Source organism: Acipenser ruthenus, chromosome 12 (genome assembly GCF_902713425.1).
Source record: "Acipenser ruthenus chromosome 12, fAciRut3.2 maternal haplotype, whole genome shotgun sequence".
Classification (NCBI taxonomy): Eukaryota; Metazoa; Chordata; class Actinopteri; order Acipenseriformes; family Acipenseridae; genus Acipenser; species Acipenser ruthenus.
In genome coordinates this window covers 36,167,423-36,189,664 of record NC_081200.1, presented here as the reverse complement: position 1 = coordinate 36,189,664, position 22,242 = coordinate 36,167,423, and the positions used below count along the sequence as shown (strand labels likewise).

At 40.3% G+C, this 22,242-nt stretch overlaps 2 protein-coding genes across 2 annotated transcripts; both read left to right on the top strand.

The window, feature by feature from the left end:
* Window positions 1-6,222: 6,222 nt before the first annotated feature.
* Window positions 6,223-12,309, top strand: LOC117416520 (ATP-dependent DNA helicase PIF1-like). The gene is made up of 13 exons (XM_034027641.3): window positions 6,223-6,339; window positions 7,090-7,662; window positions 8,034-8,163; window positions 8,318-8,443; window positions 8,679-8,832; window positions 9,176-9,290; window positions 9,651-9,757; window positions 10,292-10,431; window positions 10,603-10,709; window positions 10,851-10,938; window positions 11,289-11,434; window positions 11,772-11,963; window positions 12,074-12,309. Exons 2-13 carry the CDS (start codon window positions 7,096-7,098, stop codon window positions 12,125-12,127), a joined length of 1,926 nt encoding a protein of 641 aa, XP_033883532.3. The 5' UTR covers window positions 6,223-6,339; window positions 7,090-7,095; the 3' UTR covers window positions 12,128-12,309.
* A 1,532-nt stretch (window positions 12,310-13,841) lies between these two features.
* rad54l (RAD54 like) lies at window positions 13,842-21,746 on the top strand. Its single transcript, XM_059034988.1, has 19 exons — window positions 13,842-14,166; window positions 14,373-14,499; window positions 14,613-14,693; window positions 14,997-15,116; window positions 15,402-15,462; window positions 15,639-15,774; window positions 16,016-16,085; window positions 16,268-16,556; window positions 16,707-16,831; window positions 17,153-17,303; window positions 17,655-17,781; window positions 17,878-17,952; window positions 18,236-18,366; window positions 18,557-18,667; window positions 20,104-20,227; window positions 20,417-20,495; window positions 20,626-20,805; window positions 20,968-21,131; window positions 21,473-21,746. The coding sequence occupies exons 2-19, from the start codon at window positions 14,497-14,499 to the stop codon at window positions 21,672-21,674; spliced, it is 2,229 nt and encodes a 742-aa protein (XP_058890971.1). The 5' UTR covers window positions 13,842-14,166; window positions 14,373-14,496; the 3' UTR covers window positions 21,675-21,746.
* The last annotated feature ends 496 nt before the right edge of the window (window positions 21,747-22,242 follow it).

The following is a 22,242-nucleotide window of genomic DNA, read 5'->3' as shown; positions in this document are numbered from 1 at the left end:
ATAAGTGAATGTGAGTTAATTGAATTAACATAATTTATTATCAACCGTGTTTTCATAATGTATCAACGCCCACTAATAATTTCTACAACATGCTTAACTGTTGTTTATTAATAGCTGACCAAAACTGTGAAAATGTGCGTGGCAAAAATGTTTTAACTAAAGTACCTTCATTTTTAAATGGGCAAGCATGCCCTGTAACTAAAAAGTGTTGCTTGTTTGTTTAAGCACACTTTGTGGCTGTCTTGTGTATTTATCTAGCATTTCTTATCTGGAATATTACAGTTCACCTTGTTTTTACCATGCCTTACCATACACATCTGTGATTTACCAAATACTGCAGTCAGCCTTAAGGAAATATCTAGTACTTGATTGTCTTTATCCCATTTGTTTTTATTATTGTTCCAGGAAATGTCAGATGTTTTTTTTTTTTTTTTTTTTTTTTTTTTTTAATAAGTGTGAACGGGGGACATCAGGTACATGACATTAACCACCGCATCTTGTGATGCTGGATGGCAGCTTACAATATTAAACAAAACATATCACACAGAATGATTTATTAGAAAATTGCTTGGGAAAAAAAAGAGCCCTGGGGCACAACAAATAGACTGTTTATATGGTGTGACTCTGTACTATTCACACTTCAAAGGCTTCTCTGTGTTCAAGACATGCCCAACATACAGTAATCACCAGTGCCACTAGAATAGCCCCACAAAAAATAGATGCACCTATTCGCAATATCTTTGGCTTTACCAAAAGATCTTCCCTGCCTAGTGTAATTTACCTTTCTCTCTATTTTCATCTCTTTCTTTTTTGGTCTTTCTTAAAGTTACTTTTATAACAATCTGCAAAAATGTACCTACCCTTTCCACCCCTTCCCATCTTTCACCCCATATTGATGGGTGCTATAGACACATAGCTCTCTCAGGGATGTCCTTTTAGATGGGTTTCGAGTACCACTAATGGGACTCTACCTGCCCCCCCACCCCCACCCCCACCCCCACCCCCACCCCCAATAACAGTAGTTCAAAGTGGCATACTAACTTTAGAACTTTACTGTAGATGTGATGACATAATAGGAGATGATGTGAAGGGGGAAAAAAATTAATTACGATTTTCAATTATCTCAACACTCCACATATATTTTAAAAAACAAATATACAGTGTAGTACACTTCCACAGACAATACCTAAAAGGATAGCTTTTTTTCTCAAGTACCTCTAATTAAAACATGTTCTTAAATGATACATTTGTATTACTGTATTGTATTTGCAGGGGTCTACCACTGTAACATCCAATCAGACAATTTTTCATAAAGTCAAGTAGGTTAATGGCCAGGGGTCATGGCTTCCACTGACAGCAGGGGTTTCATATTACAGAAATGGTTTTCTGCCACCAGACTTGTTGACTGACCTTTCACAGATGAGCTGAGCAGGGATTTTCATAAGATTACAGAGCCATAAAATACTGAACATGCAGTGAAGCTGAGGGATCTCTCCATTAAACTGATGTGCACCTTATCTGTATATGATAAATGATTGCATGGCACTTTCCTGTGTGCATGCCTGCGGTGCATTCCGTGTGTCAAAGTGCTTTCAGATAGACTGCTGCTGCTGTGCTTGAGAAGGTACTGAATGCAGTGTCTTGGTGCTCATTATTATCAAGGTGTGAAAGTGTTGAGTATCTCTGAATGAGACAATAGGGTCTATTAAATTGGCCCAATGAGCCAATTTTTAGATAATTACTGTAAAATGACTGGCCTTTTTTTGTGCATAAGTAACAGAACACATGACTCTCTTTAAGGTATTACTGTCTGTAAAGATACATCAGGTCTTTAATTTAATGATGATGAAACAATATCAGTATTTAGATCTGCCAATGTTTAGATCATTGTTTGAATACAGTGTGTTGTTTGATTTAATGTTCCGGACTGCTTGCTTGTAAGATTTTAATCCAGGCTGGTGTCACATCACGTCCTTGCTTTGTCTCGATCTTGATAATAAAAAAGGCAAGGTTTCAACTTGCACTAATGTGATTGCAGACATGCATAGATCTGTATTGATCTCCACTGAGGGTTTGTTTTATACTGCACATGGACTGTTGATGGATGGACAACAACACCTGTGCCTTCTGCCAGTTCTGTTGTCAATTCAACACTTGTCTTCTTTCTATTCCTTAAGGATATTATCTTCAAGTTTTGCGCATCCTTGTTAGACAGCTTTTTGGGTCTTCCAGTCCTGGGTTTGTCAATTACAGATGATGTTTCTCTGTACTTGTTGATTATGTTTCAGATACCACACCTTGAAAATCAAGTGATGCAAGCTGTTTCACTCAATGTTCTTCTTTCTTTATTATTATATATTTTTTAGCAGACACCCTTATCCATGGCGACTTACAGTCGTAAACAAAAAAACATTTCAAGAATCACAGTACAAGTATTAATTCAATATTGAGCAAGATAAAATACAATGACTTCGGTTCTAGCAAGTACAAGTATATGACAAAATACGATTCAATAACGGAGCAGATAACAGTGTCAGTGATAGTTACATCAGGATATAATTAAATACAAAATATTACAGATTAAATAACACTTGTGACAGATTACAGTACTCTAAAGTACAGGATTAAATGCAGTAAAATAGGGAGCAGATAAGAGCAAGTAAAGCGAATTAAGGAAGAGTGATAAAGTGTCCAGAGGGAAAAGAGTTCTACAGGTGCTGTCTGAAGAGGTGAGTCGGAGGCGCCGGAAGGTGTTCAGGGACTGGGCAGTCCTGACATCTGTAGGAAGGTCATTCCACCACTGCGGGGCGAGGGTGGAGAAGCAGCAGGCTCTGGAGGCAGGAGTTTATGCAAGTCAAAATTATTATAATAGTAGAAAACACTAGTGGAGGCTTTGAGTAAATTGTTGATGCTCATAATGCATCAGAGTAGAAAAATGCAACATGTCTGAGACTTTTGCACAGTAGTATATATATATATATATATACCTTACAGAAGCTGCATTGTAGTGCGTTTACTGCTACCAATGTCTCAGTATTTTCTATTAGTGACAACATTTGGGTTCCCAAGGGGAGAAGTTGGATTAACATTCCCATAGAATTGTTGAGGGGTTGGATTTTAGACCTCCACACCTGCTCAAGAAGAGTTCTGTTACCTGATACATGGGAAGGAAGTGAACCTGTAGTGTTGCGGCAGAAATAAATGGCTTCATCTGGGTGAAAGTGAAAGTAAATTATAGGAAAGAAAAAGATAATCTGCTAAAACAATAAGGAACCTGAGTGAATGTCATATTTAACTTTTAACTGCTTTTATGGCTACAATACATCTTGGTAACATTAGTAAAAGCAGGGACTAACAACACTTCGGGATGGATGTATCCAACACTTTGGTTCAGAATGGCTTTTCTCAGCTGTGACAGACCCAGCTGTGTATATTTCAAAAGGCCATGACAATAATCATTAACTCAATTCTCTTGGGCTGCTTTGTGCAGAGCCATGGCAAGAGCATATATTTGGAGAGAAGCCTTGAATTGTTCTGGATGGCTTAAATTAGTTTTCCTCACGGAGTTCTGGAGCAAAAAAAAAGTTAATTTTCCATGTACATAATTACTTTTATGTCTATTTATATGATCAAATATTTTCTAGGCTTGCCCTTAAAATATGCAGTCACTTTCATCTTAGCCTGTTGTTTACTGCAAAGAAAGAAAAATGGAAAAAAAGCATGTATCAGTAAATCAAAGGCAGTTTTCACAGACTGTGGTGTTAAAAGGGAAATATGTCCCAGCTGACAAGCCCATTATATGGGAGAAGCAGTGGAAAGGCTGGAGAGATGGCAATTTGCGATTAGCTTCGTAATGATGAACGTCTGCCGAAAGATCATCAGACCCTGCCATTTACTTTCCTCTCCCACAGTGAAGATTGCAATTCCCCGATCCATCACCGGCACTAGCTCTGTGCTCTAGTCTAGAGCAACGTTTCCCAATGTGGGGGTTGTGACAAGGGGTCCATATATGGGTCATGGCAAGGTTTCTGATGGGTCGCCAAACAAAGTATAAGGTGACATTTTATGTGCGGTTACTTGGGATTTTAAAAACAGTTGTTAAAATGGATGCAAAACGAAAAAATGTTGAATCCTATTGCAGCTCAAAGAAACAAACAAACAAAAAATACCATCTTATATTAACTTCAGTTTTTCTTACATTGGTAACGAGGATGATCCGTGTCCTCATGTGTCATTTGTTGTGCAGTACTGGCTCACGAAACCGTTGGGAAACGAGTTTTTCCAGAAGAAAGCTGATCAATTAGCTAAACATCAAGACGTTCTTTAAAAAATCAGTCAGAGTGTCTCAGAGAATGAGATGAATGTATCCCACCTGGTTACAATGCATATTGCAAAAAAAAAAAAAAAAAAAGCACAACTGACTGTTGTCGGTATGTTTGCAATGCTTGATGTTGAATTGAAAATTAAAACTGGTATTCATTATGGTGCAACACAATTTTAAATTTATATTGTAGCGTGGAGGTAAAGGGAGCAATCCAGGCATGTATTCTGCTCTCAAATGCACAGTTTATTTTACAAGAACGAGCAGATCAATACAGTGGCGTCAAGTGGGGCATGGCCTCACCGATAATTCCCAAAGGATAAAAAAAACATTTTGCTTATTCGTATTCGTATTATTTAATTGAGAAATATAAACACACTTAAGAATATTAAATAAATTTAAGTCCACAGAAGCGCTAGTGACATTATTTAAAAGTCTCAACTCGCAACGCCAGAAAGCAAACAGGTCGTGCTGTCGCACTGCCGCGTGACGCACAAACCTTGACTGCCTACAAATCTGCTTGTTACCATGGCAACCTACCAGGCCGGGGAGTCCCTTGTTGAAGGCGCTGCTATGGTAACCACAGCTTGATGAGGCACAGACTGGATTTGGAGCAGTTACAATTTGTGCGATTTTAATGTGTTCAGTAATGGCTTTAGTTGAATCTGATATTATATGCGACCTGAGGAGAATACGTTTTACACTACAAGCCCAAGAAGAGAGAAGTTCAATTGTTAAAGACGGCAGAATAACATTAGCACTTGATATTTTGAAGAAAGACGGTAAACTAACGCGGAAAGGAGTTCATAAAATGGAAGGCAGCGCTGTGAACAAACTATTGGTCATGTTTCCTACTTTCAACTAAATAAGTCAATGTCTCATCTCTTTTAAATGGAGTAAAACTGTCAATTTCTTGCCACGACATGACAAGCTGCCTTGTTCGTTTTGAATTTATGATTTTGTGATATTCTATGTAGTATGTCTTTATAGCGTATGTTCTGCGCTGGTGTCACATAATAACTAAATATGTGGTTTTAATGTTCTGATTTGCCAATTGATTATAAAAACTTGTATCTCCAATTCTGTACATTATGTGTTGTTTAGTGCTATTGTTTTTTTAATTGATGAGGGTGTATTCATTACGACTGCAGTCTATTACTTGAATGCATTAAAATGCCCTCAGCGGAGGCATATATGAAATCAGCTGAACAAAGCGCATTTACTTTTAGCACGTTAGCCATTGAGTGGGGGTGGTAATAACAATTTTGTGATGTGTGCCTCACCTGTCAAAAAAGTCACGAGCCGCCACTGAAATGCAATAAACAATAACAAACACACGATAAATAAAAGGGTTTAATAAAGTCAGGTAACACACACACAAAGCTAACAGTCTCTGCGTGTCTGACTCGGCAATTTTTAAAAAAAGGAAGGTTCTCCCACAGCGCCAAAACCCAGATTATCCAGCCCCTCCCTCTCCCAGGTTTACATTTCGCTCAGTCGTGCGCGCTCCCCCAGTTCTTGCAAGTATACACTGTTGGTCCCACCACCCATTATCACAATGCTCCTACATAGTCCATTAATGCCTATGGGGGCTCTCCTGCAAATTTAGGTTTGCGATCGGCTGCAGTCCCGTTGTCCACGCGACGGGGACCCTTAACTCAAAACTTGAGCTGGCTGTCGTGTGAGGGAATGTTTGGTTACTTTGGTTACTTTTTTGGGTGTGCTTTTTGTTTCTGATTGAATTACGCTTTTCTGCCCGATTGAAAATAGAAACTACATGTCTTCAACCCCTATACGCTTTAGTACTGCCCTTCAATGACGTATTTCAAATCCCGCCCCCATATGACGATAGAAAACGTCATCCAAGTTCTGATTAGTACTCCGTTTAAATATCCCCCTTTTGATTGGCCATTGTGTGTGCACCGGTGTATTTGAAAATTGCAACTCATTTGCTACACAGCTGCTCAATCTGATTTCGGCTGATTTAAAAGCAAAACAAACCAATTGTCTGCTCTACGGTATGTAAGATTTATAATTTTTGTTTAAAGAAATAATTAATGATTTGATTCTGTGCGTGCATTTCATTTTGAACCGATCAAATAATTAAACGTGATCTTTGTTGGCCACTTGATTACTTAAACGTGTTACATGCTTTGTTTCAGTTGAACAACATTACTAAGTTGTTTGCAGTTAAGGAGCAAATGGACCGTGTTGATATCTGAATTCTTTAAAAATCTAAACACGAATTTAAACTTTGAATGTGATGTATCTAAATACCGGTAACCTTTATCCAACACCCAGTCCTACTTGCCTTCAGTTCTGAGAAACAAGTTTCAATTCAAGTTTTATAATTCATTACAGTCTCATAGTATTCTAGAACTAATAGCCGTAGGTAATTAAGTGGTCAAGACTTACTGTTAATGATCCCTTAAGTGTGTTTTCTCAGTTTGAAAAAAACATTAACCCGGCACCCTTAATTAAACAATAACACTTAAGCGTTTCTGAATTTGATCCTAACTTACTGTAAGCAGACAAACATTTTGCCTAGTGCCTTCATTCATTACTTTTATAGTCCTGAAAGCACACAGAGGTATGAAGTGTTCTTTATGTTTGAAACATCTTTATCAACTAAAATCCTTGTGAAATTACATCTTTGAATCTGTATCTATCAAGCAGACTGGCCGCAGGGCAGTTTGATTCATTTGTTATTGTTATGGGGTGTGTGTGGATAAACTAGCACAGGTGAGAATATCTCCTTGTCCATTTAGCTCAGCATGCTGCCCGGAACAGAGGCTGCTGAGATCCAGTGTTGCGCCACAGTCGAACGACTGAACTCTGCCGGCCAGGCCACCAAGCGACAGGCCATCCGCCGTGCTGTCGTGGCTCTTGGCCGCAATGAGCTTCGAGAGATGATCCTGCGTGTGCACGATGGCAAAGTGCACCAGAGCTTTATTCTGCGGGAATTCCAGCTTTTCACTCGGTTTGCTCGGGATGGCAAGAGCACCATCAAGCTGGTCCCTGACAACATCCAGGTCCTGATCTCGGACTGCCCCCCAGACCGGCTCAACATCTTCCTCAAGACCCTGTCCATAAAGTACCAGGCCTTTAAGCAGGATGGGAAGCCCCTGGGGGACCGGGCCAGGATGCTTGCTGGCCTCCCTCGCAGCTTTGAAACAATCAGCCCCTTGCAGCTGAAGGATGTTCAGAAAGCAAATGAGCTGCGAGGGAAGGTGAACGCAGACTCCCCAACTAAACCCAAAGGGATGAAGGAGAGAGCTGGCAACCGAGCAGGAAGCCTCCAGGTGAAGAGGCAAAGGACAGGCTCTGCTGAAAACTGCCCTGTGAGTATGCAAGCACTGCTGGGATTTCCTTAAGGAAGGGGGAAAGAGAAAATAAAATGTAACACTAACATACCCTCCTTTCACACATTTAAATTTACAAATGCTTTTTTAAGCTAAAGCTGGTCATGTATAACCACCCACTGCTGCAGTGCAAGCTGTAGCATGAGCATTGCGATTTTGGTTTTAGAAAGCTTGTGCACCCCAGCTCAGCTCTTCTTCACTGACTTTCATGGTAGGTGTTTAAAACTATTTGATTCTTAACATGCAAGATTGTATTCTTCTGATTGCATTACGATGATGCTGGTAAGTTCAGGGCAGAATTCTGTGCCTTTCTGATGTGTAAGTGATTATATTGCTCCTGCTGTTTTTAGGTGAAGTTGCTCCATCCTGCCAAGAAGTTGGCACTGACGTTGCCGGTGGGCAGGAAGTTGTCGATGGAGCAGTCTCTTGTTCTCAGCGCAGTCCTCGGTGGGAAAAACGTCTTTTTCACAGGCAGTGCCGGTAAAGCTATGTTTTTGTAGTCTACTAATGCAAGGTAGACTGAAGCACAAAGCAAAGTTTCTCCCAGTCAGTGACCAGTAATTAACTTTAGTTTTTGCCTTAATATTGTTTTGCCAACTAAATCTAAGGAAAGGCTTCCTTTTATATTCCTCAGGTACTGGGAAGTCTTTTCTATTGAAGAGGATTGTGGGATCCCTGCCCCCCAAAAGCACCTATGCCACAGCCAGCACTGGGGTGGCTGCCTGCCACATTGGAGGCACCACACTCCATGCCTTTGCAGGCAAGTTGGACATCAGCATGATTCAATTCAAATCTGTGTTTTGCAGATGTTGCACTAGTCAAGAAATCAAATGTTTGCTGATTTTGCTCGGGCAACAGTAAAATCAAGCTTTTGTTTTTGGCAAATATGATTTTATGCTAAACCACATGCATATGAAGTTGTATACTTGTTTTAAATAAAGAATTGCTTATGTAACAAGATGCTTGGCTGAAAGCAATTGCCCTCCCCTGTCTAGGTATCGGCTCAGGCTCGGCCCCCCTGGAGCAGTGTCTGGAGCTGGCTCAGCGCCCGGGAGTCCTGCAGCACTGGACCAGCTGTCGCCACCTCATCATTGACGAGGTCTCCATGGTGGAGGGGGAGTTCTTTGACAAGCTGGAGGCCATTGCCAGGTAGGGGTAGTACTGTTACAGTCATATTTAACTGCTTTCTGGAAAAACACAGGCTGTATTGCAACTGGTATCCTCAAAATGTTTGATCAGATGTCTTGTAGTTTTAGCTCTATCACAACTGATGCTGGGATTAGCCACGAATAGAACTGATTTTGTGCAATGGACATGGTATAGTAGCTAACTCCTTAACTATTCATGGAACAGGACAAGAATCCTCTCGGCCATGAAGACATGTACTTGTATTTCATCTCAATGGGCTGCCATAGAAAAAGACACTTGTACCTTACCTTTGTTTTAATTTACAGTTCTAGAGTAAGGCTTTATGAATTTCTGTGTTCAACAGGTCGATCAGGAGGTCCAGTGAGCCGTTTGGAGGGATCCAGCTGATTGTGTGTGGAGATTTCCTGCAGCTTCCTCCAGTCACCAAGGGCAAGGAGAAGACCAAGTTCTGCTTTCAGGTGAGGGACGGGGAGGAAATGATCAGTGCCATTGGTAGCCCAGGAAAGCCTGTGATGTAGAGCAGAGTGCAATGAAGTACTGTAGTATATGTTTAAACAATTATGGCGGCTTCCTCCAATAATTCTCATTTCTTGCATCTTGCTCCTTTTGTACAAAACAAGCACATTTTGCTTGCCAATTCCTTACTTACTGTAGAGTCAGGGCTAGAGAAGCTCTAGGTTTTCTCGCAGCTATTTGGAATAAGTGCTTCAATTAATCTGGTTCCAAAGTTGGCTACTCCAAATAGGAACTGTGCCAGTTTCAGTTCAGTTAATTAGTAAAGCACTTTTTATCTTTTATTTCTCCCTCCCCTGTTTCAGGCGAGGAGCTGGAGGAAGTGTATCCATGTGAACATGGAGCTGACTGAGGTCCGGAGACAGACAGACAAGACGTTCATCTCTCTCCTGCAAGCAGTGCGGCTGGGCAGGTGTGGCTGATGGAAATATGTTCTCAGTACTAACATGATGTAGTTTGTGATATGGGTAGCGGGGCGCTACTGTTGGGATCTGTTTATAAATAGGCTTGTTTATTTATTATCTCGACATATAAACTGGTAGCTATTGCAGGGTATTAATTTCTGCCACACGGGGAGGTAGATTCTGTTTGTTTTTTCGTAACAGACTTTTACTAGCCTGTGATTTCGCACTCCTAAAACTGGAGAGGATCGAGCCTATAGAAGAATTAAGGATTATGAAGTGACTTTCAGTTTATCTACTGGTGAACTCCCAGGCCATCCTGTGAAAATCCAGTTTGTTGCATTGAATCGGTCATCAATATCAGACTATTAGCAATCCCAAAACCTATCAAAGTTCAATGTGTTATGATTGACCTCCACTGTCACCTTGGGCTTTCCACTGGTGTGACGTTGACCTGTGCATGCAACAGCTGTACCAGTCTTGAAGAATGTCCCTCCCAGTCTCTACATTTTATACCATTGTTATCCACCCCCTCCCCCCACCAGGGTCACTGAAGAGGATACAGCACAGCTGATGCGAACCGCCTACCACAAAATTGAGAAGGATGGTATCCTAGCAACCAGGCTGTGCACACATAAGGACGATGTGGAACTGACCAATGAGAAAAAGCTCCAGCAGTTGCCAGGTAGGACAACTCTTGCTGTACTTCCTAGCTTAAGTGTTGTTTTCACAACTAGATGATTCCCAAGCTTGTGAGTATTGACTGACCTGAGTGTTGGCTGGAGTGTCTGGGATGTATCCTTTTTATAAAATATACAGGAATTGACCTTCTGAACGGTTCTCCTCAAACTGTCAGGTGAAAGCCGCATGTTTGAGGCCCTGGACAGTGACCCACAGTTGGTGAAGATGATTGATGCCCAGAGTCCAGTAGGACGGGTGTTGCAACTGAAGGTGGGAGCTCAGGTGAGTCTTCACTTGAATGTTAATAGAAAGTCATTCTAATGTATTATATTAAACATCTGATGTATATACATGTAATATGGTAACCACATCCCAGAGGTTGGCAGTCCAGGTTGTTGGAATGAAATGTTTTTTCTTCCGCAGGTGATGCTAACAAAGAATCTGGATGTGCAGAAGGGCCTGGTGAACGGGGCACGAGGCGTGGTGGCTGGGTTTGAGACTGGGAACAAAGGTAGAATGTGTGGTTATTTTTTCTTTAAGGATTCACTAAACGGAAAAGTAGAGCAAGACCTACGTACAACAGATAGGAGCAGAGTAAACCAATTAAAAGGTATTTGGTGCTTGAAGATGAGACCAGCATCCATCCAGGTCTCAACAGTTGGGTGTGGCTTATTAATCCTGGCTGTGGTAAAACCAATTTTACTTTGCAAATCTGTGTCTGCATCCTTTCAAGCCACTGTAATTGTCTTTTATTGACTGGGGAGAGGATAGTATTGATGTAGTACCCAACACCTTATTGGGTGCAGTAAATTGAAAGTGGGCCTGTCTATCTGACCTCTGGACCCTCTCTGCTCTCTCTAGGCTTCCCTCTGGTGCGGTTCCTCTGTGGGGTCACAGAGGTCATGAAGATGCAGCGCTGGCTGTTCAAAGCTGGCAGTGGAATCTACCTGAGCCGGCAGCAGCTGCCTCTGAAACTGGCCTGGGCCATCTCTATCCACAAGAGCCAGGTAAGGATGGGGGTGAACAAGGGAACACAGAGTGCTGGGATTGTGCTATATCCTAGAGGTTGTGCTCCCCTAACTTCAAAAACTATTTTATACCCCTAATCTGTTCACTGCCATTTAAAGGTGCTATAGTGTGGATCTGTGACACTGGCTTGTGCAGATTACATTTAATAATAATTAATAATTGGCTGCTAATTTCAAGACTTTAACCAAAATAACACCTTGGTGGGGGTTTGAGCCAGGGTGCAGCTGTATGTGGGACAGAGGGTCCAGGTCTGTAGTGTGATTTTACCTTGTGACTTCAAATGGTCTGACCTGTGCTTTTTCTCCGTGGTGATAGGGCATGTCCCTGGACTGTGTGGAGATCTCACTGTCCCGTGTGTTTGAGAGTGGCCAGGCGTACGTAGCTCTCTCTCGAGCACGCAGTTTGCAGGGGCTCCGGGTCATGGACTTTGACCCCAAGGTTGTGAGATCCAACCCTGAGGTGCTGCAGTTCTACAGCAAGCTGAGGAAGGAGCGCCTCCTCTTGCAGGTGAGCCGCTTTTATCATCCGTAGCAGTGTGGGGTGGGGTGTGGTGCTGCCTGTAGGAGGCGCAATAGAGCCAAAATCATACCTAACAACTCTGCCCCCTCTCATTTCAGGCATCGATGGAAATGTACATGGGGAGAGGGAACAAGGAAAACGAGCCTCTTTAGAGATGACTGGACTGCCAACCTTCCATAAACTTTGAACAAGGAAATGTACAGAAATTAACTGTTTGATGTTGTGTTTTATTTATTTATTTTTTTAAATAAAATATTTTTTTAAGCTATGTGTTGCAGTATATTTGCATTGTAATTTGTTTTGCACAAATTAAAATCAGCTTAACAATTCTGTGTGTGTGTTGTGTTTTTTTTTTTTTTTTTTTCCTTGTTACATGACAATGTAAGACTACACAGCACACAAATATTACACATAATTACTTTTTTCCCCTAATATATTGACATTATTAAAGAATTTAAGGGAGGGGACCTGACCTCTAGGCTTAACAATTTAATAAGCCTGAACTCCCTGTCATTTTATATATAAAAATAAGAGAAATCACTTATTTGGAGTTCAAAGAAAAAGAATAATTTGATCCAAATACATTGTGTCCATTTACTCCCCACTCTCTGTCCAGCTCTACTCACTGGTTACTGTGGTGGAAACTTGCCTTTACATTATGTAGTTTGGGATGAAAACCACTTTGTGGTGTTTAACATAATGTAATCATGTGGCTTTGGCTTTACTACTTGCAACTCTGAGATCTTTCGCCATCTTGTGAGAAGATGTTGTAATGACAGTCTAAGAGTACCAGTATATTACTGTCAATTTGCTTTGCCGATTGGAACACACTGTTTTTGTAAATTGCATTAAAGGGAGGAGGCGGGACACACCTCCGTATAGGATTTTCAACATTTTCACTACAGCTGTAACCTTAGAGCTCAAGGACAGTCCTGGTTTATTTATCATTGCTACTACATAATGTAATTGCATTACTAGATAAGCCAGCTGGGGTGATTTAGTCAAAGAGCAACTGACCCGAAGGGCCAGAAATGGAGATAACAGCAAATAATGTGATAACGTAAAGAATGGACTGCAAGTAAATGCTTCTCTGTAATTCATCTCAGAGAGAATGCCATGTTTCTTTTATTATTATTATTTATTTATTACAATTGTTACAAGATATCACATTATTTTTACATACAATTATCCATTTATACAGTTGGGTTTTTACTGGAGCAATCTAGGTAAAGTACCTTGCTCAAGGGTACAGGTGAACCCACGACCCTCCGGTCAAGAGTCCAGAGCCCTAACCACTACTGCTGCCCCAGGCACCACCATTAAGTCTGTTATAGTATGGATAATATACAAGTTCTTATTCAATATTTATAATTTCAGATGTGTTTATCACATGACATTACTAATGTTCCATATTCTAATTATAAATTGATACCAGAACTATCAAAAAGTGTCGTATTCAATTCTAGTACTGTACTGCCAATTTGTACCATACTATACTTTATAAATAACTTTTGTACATATAAGAAATTTTTATAACCAATGTTATGTACAATGTGATATCTGCATATCATTTAAGATACAGTGCAATTCCCTTCGTTTATAATTATTGTTATTGACCGTTTTCATTAAGCGTGAACTATAATGATTCTAAACAGGTTTGTACAACAGCAATGTTAAACCCAATTATTTTTGGTAAATTATATATATATATATATATATATATATATATATATATATATATATATATATATATCGTATAAGCTTCTGGGTCTTTATTAACACCAACAAAATGATCTATGAGAGGTTTCGATGTTTTAATAAAGCATTCCAGTTTCCCTCATCAGCTCTTTTTTATTAACGCGTTTCGCTGAAGTTTGTCCCAATACCAATTCCGTTGTGAGTGTGTCAGCAGCGCGCGGTACATTCAATAACAAGACTGGCTAGATATAGAGGGTGTTTGGAGGATTATTTACATCACAAGTATATTTCTGTACAATTAAAGATGTACAGAGAGAAGGAGATTAATTAGAGACATACATGGATTGGAATTATACTAGAACGAGATTACTAAAACACCGATTGGATTACTAAAGCCGGGAGGCTGAACGGAAACAACGGACAAATTGCGAGTGTAAACTTTGGATGTCAAGCTTTTGACACAACTGAGAAATACTATTGCTAGTATTAGTATGTAAGTACGGAGATCCCAATTTTAGGGACTATGTTAAACACATTAATTTATCGATTGTACTGCACTGCAGTTGATTGTTATAACAATCACACATAGCACTGTGTCCTTGGATGAATGTTGCTGTTCGTTTAACCTAATGAGAAAGGGCGCCAGAAAAATGACTGAATGTTGTCTCAATATTTTTATTTTTACCCTGTTACCACAAGTGCTCCTGCTGACTTCCAGCCTAAAAAAACAAAACAAACAAACAAAAAAATAAAACGATGCTGAGATTCGCTAACTGACAGGCATCCAGATCGGAAGGTTTTAACATTGAGAGTCAAGGAAAACATGGTAAGTGAATAATTCCACTAGTCGTATTTGGAGTTGTCAAATAAGTAGTTGTATATTATCGTGTATTTTTTTTTTAATTCCTCGCTCTCCTTTACTGTTATTGTTTTGCACAGAGGAGAAGCCTTGCCCCCAGCCAACTTGTGAAGAGAAAACAGGGAGACTCCTCAGGCGATGAAGACTGGCATCCAGAGGCTGTGAGTAATTAACATCTGAATGTGCACAGCAATTGCTAGTGGAGACGAAAGCTAAAATTAACAGTTGAGCTGAGGAATGGAGAATATATAGCTGATGGAAGCCCAGTTATCTCTGTAATTATACTGTCTGACAGACTGGCTAGTCTCATTGTTGGACCAGTGTACCGGGAGTGTTTTAGTGCTTGGAGACAGTTCAGGAGTAGTGAGAATAGAACAATTTATCCAAATAACATAGTATGTATTGATCAAATGCCACTTTCTGCTCCAACTGTTTAATTATTATTATTTTTTATTTCATTTCAGACCCCAAAACGTCGAAAAGGCGAATCAGAGAGTGAAAGCAGAGAAAGCTACGTGTCCCCCTATCGTAAACCATTAACCCAGTTCACCAATCGACCGGTTTGCCTTGACAGCAGCAAGCATGTAAGTGTACTTTTGGATAACTCCAGTTGCTTTGTAATGCTATTGTATTAATGCATTACTTCAATTTAAATATTTATTTTGCCAGTTAGCCATTGTTGTTGTCATAAGTAAAAAAAAAAAAAAAGCACACAAACTACTTATTGTAGAATAGCAGCCATCAAGTACTACGTCTCAGATCCTGGTCATGTTTGGAAGTGTGAATGTTGATTACTGATACAAATGGTGCTTTTAGATGGTGCAATGTATTGTCGTATTCATCGCATTGTTTTTCTATTGTCTTTCTAGGAAGCTTTTATTCGCAGTATTCTGTCAAAGCCATTTAAAGTCCCCATTCCAAATTACTCTGGTAAGTAGCTTTTATTAAGCACCCTAAATTAACCCACAAATTACACCAAATAACCAGAATATGTATCTCCTAAGTGACTAAGAAGTCTGCTGTAATGTTATTTCAGCAGAAACTCTAGCAGCATATGTGAGGGCACAGAACTGCTCATGGTGTAACTTCATGTCTCTTGTATGCAGGCTCCCTGGGTTTAAAGGCGCTGGGTTTGAAGCGTGCAGGAGTCAGGAAAGCGTTGCACGACCCTTTCGAAGAAGGGGCCCTGGTACTGTATGAGCCTCCTGCACTAGGTGCCCACGACTTGATTAAGGCAGACAAGTGAGTAAGCAGTAGAATTGAGCATATATTAATTAATCTCAATGATTAGAAAAATCATCATGTGAATATGGAAGCTTAAGTTATGTTAAAAATTGTAAGTCTGTGCTAGCTGTACCTATGTTGTTAATTCATCTGTTGGTTTCATAACTTGCCAAAAGGACTAGGTTAATCTTAATCGTTTTCTGAGACCAATTGACGGAAGTATTCATTTGCATGCATTTCTGATGTGTGTTTTTATTAGAGAGAAGCTGCCAGTACACGTGGTTGTGGATCCTGTACTGTGTAAGGTCTTGAGGCCCCATCAGAGAGAGGTATGGCTGCAAAACAAACCTATTTCTTAATGACTACCTTTTTTGAAACAACACACCTTGGTGCAATATGTGTAAATGGCAGATTTATAACATTTTCTTGCTATTGTTTGGAGGTTTGGGGATGAAATGATGAAAATCAGAGTTGCCACAGTGCTACTGAGTTCGTCCTCTGTGTCTTCCAGGGTGTGAAGTTCCTGTGGGACTGTGTGACAGGCAGGAGGATTCCTCAGAGCTATGGCTGTATCATGGCAGATGAGATGGGACTGGGAAAGACCCTGCAGTGCATCACGCTTATGTGGACCCTGCTCAGGCAGAGCCCCGATGCCAAGCCTGAGATTGACAAGGCCATTGTGGTGGCACCCTCCAGCCTTGTTAGGAATTGGTATAACGAGGTGGGGAAGTGGCTGGGTGGGAGAATTCAGCCGCTAGCAATTGATGGGGGATCCAAGGATGAGATTGACAGGAAACTGGGTAAGAGACAAAGTTATGAGAAATACTATATACAGTATACTGGCAAGCAAAAGTAATGCACCAAGTTTGTTAAAGAAGTCCCATAGTTGTGCTTTTGTTGGGCAACGTAAAGAGAAAGGTGAATGTTGTGTTTGTTCTCTCCCTGTGCAGTGAGTTTCATGTCTCAGCATGGGCTGAGGGTGCCGTCGCCCATCCTCATCATCTCCTATGAGACCTTCCGGCTGCACACTGCTGTCTTGCACAAGGGGACTGTCGGGCTGGTCATCTGTGATGAGGTACAGGAGTCGTATACATACTGTTTTGTCTGTCAGTGAAAGTTATTATATATTGTATCAATATTCAAAGGCTGGACAAAAAAAAATAGCAACACCTTCCATATGTAGCACACAAGGCAGATCTGACAGATTTTGATAGAAGACTGATCATAGATTATTTTTTTTGTATCTAAAACTGCGTAGATTTATGTTTTTGCAAGTAACGCTCTTCTAATATTTTGTCCATCCCCAGAATATATTTGTATATCGTCTGTATGTTTATCTGCATAGTGACAAATGGGTGTCCCCCAGCCTTATTGCTAATTTCTCTACACTGACTAGGGTCACCGTCTGAAGAACTCTGAGAACCAGACGTACCAGGCCCTGAATGCCATGAGTGCCCAGCGTCGTGTTCTCATCTCGGGCACACCTGTCCAGAACGACTTGCTTGAGTACTTTAGCCTAGTGCACTTCGTCAACACTGGCATTCTTGGTGAGGAAGCATTCTTGCACATCGCATAAATAATGGGACCCCTTGTTAAAGAAGAATGCTACTTATTGTTAGTGGGAGATCTCTCTCTCTCTCTCTCTCTCTCTAGAACACACTAGCAAGTCTATTGTGGTTTGACTGCATGCATATTTTCTACAAATCAAATTTAACTACACATTCCTTCATCTGTTCATACACAAACATATACATAAATTAACACAGATTAGATTTGTTGCATGCTGAAAATCTAATAAGGACAATAGGTTCAGCTTAATCTGCTCTCTGTTCAGTTTTCAACATGGTTTAGAGCTGGTCTTGTTAATGTCAGATACAATGTGTTTGGCCTTTTTTTAGGGACGTCACAGGAGTTTAAGAAGCGTTTTGAAATTCCCATTCTGAAGGGACGCGATGCTGATGCCAGTGATCAGGAGAGACAGCGTGGAGAGGAGAAACTACAAGAGCTCATCTCCATTGTCAACAGGTTGGTGTGCTATGAACTGTTATGTCACATGTCTTATTGTGACCATACATCAGTTAATTATTTTATTATTTTTTTTTTTTAATGCAACCATTTTAGGTGTTTAATCCGAAGGACATCAGACATTCTCTCCAAGTACCTTCCTGTGAAGATCGAGCAGGTTGTCTGCTGCAGGTACTGTTTAGGAAAAGCTTCCAAATAAAATGTAGTATATACTCCCATGGAAGGGTTAATTTACTTCCAGCATAATAAATATCACTTGAGCAACATTCAGTGTATATATGCAAGCTATCATAGTTGTATAACCCCAAAATGAATGAATATTAAATTAGCAGTAGCTAGTATATAAAATACAGTACCAAAATAGGGTCAGTTTTACTACTGGTCTTGAGAATTGAGAATGGCTGACTATGCTTCAAATCCAACTGAAGCATATTCTTTCTTTTTTTTTTCCCAGGCTGACCCCCCTGCAGACTGAGCTCTATAAACGCTTCCTTAAGCAGGCCAAGCCAGCAGAGGAGCTGCTGCAAGGCAAGATCAGCGTATCGTCTCTGTCCTCCATAACATCTCTGAAGAAGCTCTGTAACCGTGAGTAACCCTGCTACTCGACTACAGGCTTTGTTGGGACCCAAACTTATAGTCCCTTGAAAGAAAATGTAAAAAAAATAAAAATGCTTATCTTTAGGACAGTCGTGCTTAGACACTTGGTACTGTGACTTTTATGCTATGCGTGATGTTTTTGCTTAACTTGAAATGCTTTTCATTTAACTGTGTTCAGACCCAGCTCTGATCTATGACAAGTGTGTGGAAGGGGAGGAAGGCTTCGAGGGAGCACTGGAGCTGTTCCCACCTGGATACTGCACCAAATCTGTGGAACCACAACTCTCAGGTAATTGACCGAATGGATTTGTTTGGTACAATCCCATTATTATACCGTCCCAAATATGGGCCGTGGCAAGGTTGATGGGTCGCCAAACAATCTAAAACATGTGGCGTTCAGTGCACACTGTTAAGATTTTGTTTCACTATACAACTTCTTATGCTTATAATAAACATAAATATAATTCACATACAAATCATTAGCAGTAATTATGTAAACAATGTATTGTTTTATCACCAGTCTTCTGCTTTAAATAAAGCATAAGGTGACATTTTATGTGTGGTTATTTGTGATTTTGAAAACAGTTGTTAAAATGGATGCAAAACAAAAACATGTCTAATCCTACTTAGAGCTCAAAGAAAAAAAAACAAAACAAAAAAACTCGCTATTACCATCTTATATTATCTTTGTTTTTTTTCTTACATTGGTGACCAGGATGATCCGCATCCTCATGTGTCATTTGTTGTGCAGTACTGGCTCAGAAAAGCCTTAAGCCGTCAGCATCTTTAGACACGGCATCCAGATTGTGTTGGGAAACAACACTAGTTTTTCCAGACGAAAGCTGATCAATAGCTAAACAGCAAGATGTTCTTAAAAATCAGTCTCTCTCTGAGAAGAATGAGATGAATGTATCCTACCTGATTACAATGCATATTGCAAAAAACTAAAAACTAAAAACTGACTGTTGTCGGTCTGTTTGCAAAGCTTGATGTTGAATTGAAAATTAAAACTGGTATTCATTATGTTGCAAAGGAAGCAATCCAGGCAAGTATTCTGGTCTCAAATGCACGGTTTATTTTACAAGAACAAGCAGTTCAATAAAATAAATGCAATAAATAATAACAAACAGAGGATAAAAAAGGGTTTAATAAACAGGCAGGTAACACACACACAAAGCTAAGAGTCTCTGCGTGTCCGATTCGGTAATTAAAAAAAAAAAAAAAAAAAGTGTTCTCTCCCACAGCTTCTATAGTGTAGTGTAGTTACAAATAAATGAACCGTGGCTTTTTGATTGTTTAAGAAGTATTTCAGTTAAAATACTGAATTGTGAATCATTTTGGGTTGTGACTTAATTATTCCTGTGTTCATTTGGGTTGCCAGTCAAAAAGTTTGGGAAACACTGTTTTAGATGGTTCTTGTCATTAAGTAACAACCTTATGCCACTGATGGCTTCAATGAGCCGCACACTCACTTGTGAAATAGTAGGGCCATTTGCCATTATTGAAGCCTGTTGTGTACTGCAAATGAGACCGCAAGGATGTTCTTCTTCCTGTTTTTATAGCAACAATCCTTAATTACAGCCAACAACCCACTTCTTTGCAAGAAGTCCTGAAAGATGGCTGTGGTTATACATTGGTAGAAGGAACAGCCTGCAGTGTGTTTATAGAAATTCCTTAGAGGTTCAGTAGCTGATCAGTGACCATATCATTTTTATTGTTTTCCAGGAAAGATGCTTGTTCTGGACTACATTCTAGCCATGACCAGGAGCACTACCAGTGATAAGGTAGTTTTGGTGTCCAACTACACCCAAACACTAGACCTGTTTGAGAAGCTCTGCAGGACTCGCAGGTGAGGGATTTGACTTGTCTTGGGTAAACGTGGCACTGTAAAAACTGCAACATTTACCCTTTTTATTTTTTATAACCAACTAATAATAATCTCCAACAGTTGCTGCTTGTTCTCGAAGTGAGGCAGCATCTATTGAATATTGGTACTATTTTTTTTTTTTTTTTTTTTTTTTTTTTTTGGTATTCAAAGATACCTGTATGTTCGACTTGATGGCACCATGTCTATTAAGAAGAGAGCAAAGGTTGTGGAGAGATTTAACAGCCCTTCGGTGAGTACTGTCCGTTTCTTATTCCACTATTTATAGGTCAGTTTAACAAACAAATCAGTCAATTGGAGTTCAGAGTAAACCTGCCTGTTATAGATTTTGTTCTCAGTTCCATTACTTTCTGTCTCTTTAGAGCCCAGATTTTATCTTCATGCTGAGTAGCAAGGCTGGTGGTTGTGGCTTAAACCTAATTGGTGCTAACCGCCTGGTAATGTTTGACCCTGACTGGAATCCAGCCAATGACGAGCAAGCAATGGCTCGAGTGTGGAGAGATGGGCAGAAAAAGACATGTTACATCTACAGACTGCTTTCGGTAAGGACTGGGATAAGTGGGGTGTTAGAAACAAACAACTTATCATTTACAAGGCAGATAAATTAGGGCAGTTTGTGACCCAAGTAAGTCCTTGACCTTTTCAGTAACAAAGTTTCTAGGTAGGCATACTTCTATTTTAAAATGTCTTTCACCGGTGTGCAGACCGGGACGATCGAGGAGAAGATCCTCCAGCGGCAGGCCCACAAGAAGGCTCTGAGCAGCTGTGTGGTGGATGAGGAACAGGATGTGGAGCGCCACTTCTCCCTGGGAGAGCTCCGAGAGCTTTTCTCACTCACAGAGGACACCGTCAGCGACACTCACACCAGGTAGGAGCCTTAAAGATCACTCATATAGAAGCACATGCTGGTGTTAACCAATCTGATGTCCAGGTAGTACATGACGTACAGTACAGGTGAATCCACATTCAAGTACATATAATAAACCAGGTGTAGTCCTCTCCAGTCCTGGAGTGATTTATCATTTCATGTATAATAATGAATGGCTTTAGAGTTTTTATAATTGGGGGTTTGTTGGAACAAAGACCTGGACTGGAAATGCAGAGGCTGCCAATCTCTTTAAATATATCATTTTGCATGTGAAAACATCAGACCATCTATGGTCAATTGTGATTGTGTTAATAAACTCGCTGGAATTCTCTGCCCTCCAGGTTCCGTTGCAGCCGTTGCGTCAACGGGCGTCAGGTCCGCCCTCCCCCTGAGGACTCGGACTGCACGTGTGATCTGTCTCAATGGCAACACTGTGCTGACAAGCGAGGGCTGAGGGACCCAGTGCTGCAAGCATCCTGGGAAGCAGCTGTCACTTTTGTATTTCACCAGCGCTCACATGAGGATCAAAGAGGGCTGGTATGAGAAAAACACCCCCTACCAAAGAGAATAGGGAATCTACAGTGCTATCAGAGGTGTGCAGGATCACCGCCTAAGTTTAAAATAGTATTGTGAATGGGATTGTGAAGTGACAGTGCAAGACTGGAAAAACCTTCAGAATTAAGAAAACATTTGCATTTTCACCAAATCATGCATGCTTGGTAAAGCAAAGATTGCCTAGCTGTTCCCACACCTAATTTCCATAAAGCTGTGGTTTCTGGCAAAGGGGGACTAACTCAAAATAATGAACAAAATATTCCAGGTTTAAAATGTCTTCTTTAAGGATATATTTTGTGTTAATAAATTTATTTTTGTGGGGAGGGGGTGGGAGGTTAATTAATACTCTAGGACAGATCTAAGATTGTTCGCGAAGTGTTTCTGTTCAAAAAACACATTTATTTATGTTGTAAATATCTGTATACATGTTTTTGAAATCTATTTATATCATAATAAAAACAATATGAAAAAAATGTGGAGCCCACAGTTGACAAAGCACCACTTGGTGATAGTTATTGGGTCAAAAATATAGGCATTTAAATTAACGGAATTTTAG